The sequence below is a fragment of the Lygodium microphyllum genome, chromosome 17 (genome assembly GCF_053477565.2).
Source record: "Lygodium microphyllum isolate KBCC chromosome 17, Lygodium_microphyllum_v1.1.10, whole genome shotgun sequence".
Taxonomy (NCBI): Eukaryota; Viridiplantae; Streptophyta; class Polypodiopsida; order Schizaeales; family Lygodiaceae; genus Lygodium; species Lygodium microphyllum.
In genome coordinates, this window is record NC_141151.1 from 26,529,429 (window position 1) to 26,532,755 (window position 3,327).

Below are 3,327 nucleotides of genomic sequence, written 5' to 3' on the forward strand. Positions count from 1 at the left end.
CTTGTCTAGCGCGAAATTCTGAGAAAAATCAACACGAGAACTGCTAAGATCCTGCAGGCTGCGAGGACGCGTTTGGTATGTGGCATGAGCTCCAGGATTCTCATGCACGCTTTCTCCGGACTTTAAAAAGTCTTTCCTTATGCTTTCCGGAAGTGAGAGGAGAGGCAAACACACGCTGTGGGATGCACAGGATAAAACCCACGCAAGCAACGAGAATAAATTATAATACTACAGTAAAAAAGATTAGGCACGATACGTTGCACTGAAGTACGTGACGGAATTACAAGATATTGGTGGGACGTTCTCTTACAGGACGACGGAATCACACGATATACATGCTGGCGAAAGGTGGTGAAACGCAGATACCAAGGAGAGAGCGAACGGTGCGCGCCTGTGCTGCCCGAGAGACGACGACAACGACACGCCGACTAATTAAAAAAAATCCCGCACACCTTCGTGGAAAGCATCGAAGTGGACCGATGACGTAAAAGCCGTGGCCGGTTTTGACCATTTGCTTTTTGGCGGGCTAGTGAAAAGAAAGTACGTTTTACCAGTGTGCTCATAAACGAGTAAAGAACCGCTTTTCTCGCTAGAATTCAACTCCCAAATCTTCCCATTCCAATCATTAAGCGATCGACATCATCTTAGCCGTTTGAGCCAAATATGTATACACACTCCCGGTTTTTTTTACCCTGGCAGTAACTTGCCAAAAGTTCAGAGAGAACACAGCCGGGTCTCTTTAAAGACGGCATCAAAAGATTGCATATTCGCAGGCAGAGAGAGAGAGAGAGAGAGAGAGAGAGAGAGAGAGAGAGAGAGACAATAATGAAGAAGCTTGCTTGCCAAAATATTGTGTGCGTGTGTTGTGTGTATCAATAATCACAGCAACCTTAATCTTTTTGCACCCGGCCGAAGCATTTTTACAAGGGTCGATTCTCTAGACAATCGGAGTGAGTTTCTACATAGGAAAACTTGGTGCCTCATGACTCGACGAGAGAGAGCAGACCAGCAGCCATGGGCGTCACCTCCGGGGCGCTCGAGCTTCGAGCCTTCAACAACATGGTGTCTACTACAGGAGGCCAGGAAAACGCCTCACTCCGCGATACCATCCAAGTATGAAGCCAGCAAAGCCGATTATACAACCCCTCTCCCATCACAATGTCAGCCTGCTACCGTCCAGATCTTCACAGGGCGGCATGTTAAGATCCAGCAGAGGCCTGAAGTCGCACTTGTCAATGAACGCTACGGTTTCCCTGATGGGCCGTGGCCACGGCGCACTGCCTGCGGCGCCATCCTCGCCGTTACCTTCGACGGTGATCGTGCTGCTGGCCACCGCTGCAAGGTATTGTTCCTCTTCTCTGATGAGTGCACCGCCGTCTGCCACGAGCCTCTGCCTCTTGGAGGGTTGCAATGACGACGTAGACGACAGCGATGAGGCTGACGACGGCGCTGGTGCCGGTGACTTCCGTTGTCTGTTGGCTTCTGGAACCACATCCTGCTGCCATCTGCTGCCATCCATAGCCACATCCCTTCTGATAGGACCCTGCGGGGCTGCATCGCAGGATCCGATTGTGGCGCCGCCGGCTTTAGTCTCTGGAGCAGCACTCCTGTTCAGCCTACTGTACAAAGCAAACGTATCCAAGCTGCTGCCTCTGCCACCCACACCAACGCCGCCGCTCCTTACCCCAACCACACCACCAGCCGCCTTACTTTTCTCCAGCTTCCACAGGTCTGCACCGCCGTTCCACAAGTCCGCGGCCCCGAAGGCCAGCACCTCCGCCGCCAGGGCTTCCTCCTCCTTGAAGTTCGTCTTGGCCTTGGCGCCCCGCAGGGCGCGCGCTGCCTTGTCGTAGGCGAGCGCAGCTTCGGCAGCCGTGTCGAAGGTACCGAGCCACACACGAGCTTTCTTCCATGGATCTCTAATTTCGGCGGCGTATTTGCCCCAGGGACGGCGACGCACGCCACGGTAGTGCTTCTCCTCGGCAGGGGCAGTGGACGGAGGGCCGGCAGGGGGGGCTTTCGGACGGGTGGGATCCGAGGTAGTGGTGGCGGCGGAGGAGTCGTCTGGGCAGACGCAGGCGGCCATGGCCTCTTGCACGCTACCGACTGCCATGGGGGGGGGCAGCAGAGGGCGAGAGGCTGGCGAAGAGGGAGACGATGAGGGAGAGGAGGTTAGAAGCCAGCAGAGCCAATATGGATCTCTACAAGAGAAGCGAAACGCAAGAATCAAAGAAATAGCAGCGCAAACCACGGTGTGGAGGCCAGAGAGAAAGAAGACGGAATGGGGGTGGGGGGGGGAGCGGCTAGTAAAATTTGTGGAATGTAAAGCGTGTGACGAGGGTGGGGGCCTTTTATAATTAGATCGGTGGGGAGGTGTTGAGGCGGCGGGACGCGGGAGCCGTTAAAAAAGCCGAGATAACGTGAGGAGCGTACACGTGGCATGGAAGCTGCGGCGCGTTGAGAAGTGAAAAATCAGCGGCCGCCATACACACATTTAAACCAGCATACCCAACCGAAAATATTAAAAACAATTTTTAGGAAAAAGGCCACACACGCAACACTCCGTCATTTCCGAGGGAGGAGAGAGAGAAAGAGAATGCCGTGGGCGCGTCGGATCCCCATCCCGCCAACCAATCCCACCCGCGCTACCTAAAACCGTGTTTCTATGACCACTCTTTGAATGGCGCGTCAATAAGTACGATGCTTTCTTGTTCACAAGGTACGAACTTACGAGCAGGAACACCTGTCATAAGGGCCGGGTCATCCCAAGGTGAGTGAGAACGACTAAGGTTCACCAGCATTGCTGAAGTTCATGGAGACACTAGAAATATAACTATTAACTAGGGATAAAAAGAACAAACCACGTGGATATATTGATGTAGATTATCAAAAGCCCCTTCCATCACCCATCCTAGCACACACATTGGCTCACCCCTCCTACAGCTACATTAGCGAGACCCCCTTTAGGGGGCGTACTAGTAAGGGAAAGCGGGTGTTAGCCTAAACCCCTCTTCCTCCAAACCACAAGGCACAACCACAAGGTTAGGGGGGGGTCCCACTCCCCCACTAACCTAGGGTGCAACACTGAATCCTTTCACAAATTCGCAATACTACTTGAAGAAACGCTTATTTAGTAACCTTAAATTTGAAAGGTATTCTAGTTAGGTAGTTAGGATTTGTATACCAATTGATGCTATTTACGAAGATTTGCAACTTAACTTGACCTTGAAAACTAGAGGCTAGATTTTTGCAAGTATTTTACACTCGATAGGTGAAATACCTGATTTTCATTATCTTGTGACTCTCGTTTAACGTTATTTTTACATG

General features: G+C 52.0%; 1 protein-coding gene across 1 annotated transcript; it reads right to left on the minus strand.

Moving 5' to 3' along the window:
• Positions 1-823: 823 nt before the first annotated feature.
• Positions 824-2,308, minus strand: LOC148021716 (uncharacterized). Its single transcript, XM_087697234.1, has one exon. It carries the CDS (start codon positions 2,111-2,113, stop codon positions 1,154-1,156), a length of 960 nt encoding a protein of 319 aa, XP_087553360.1. The 5' UTR covers positions 2,114-2,308; the 3' UTR covers positions 824-1,153.
• Between the last annotated feature and the right edge of the window lie 1,019 nt (positions 2,309-3,327).

Bases quoted from the DNA above. Each gene is read 5' to 3' on its own strand.
- LOC148021716 (XM_087697234.1), bottom strand. From the start codon at position 2,113: ATGGCAGTCGGTAGCGTGCAAGAGGCCATGGCCGCCTGCGTCTGCCCA.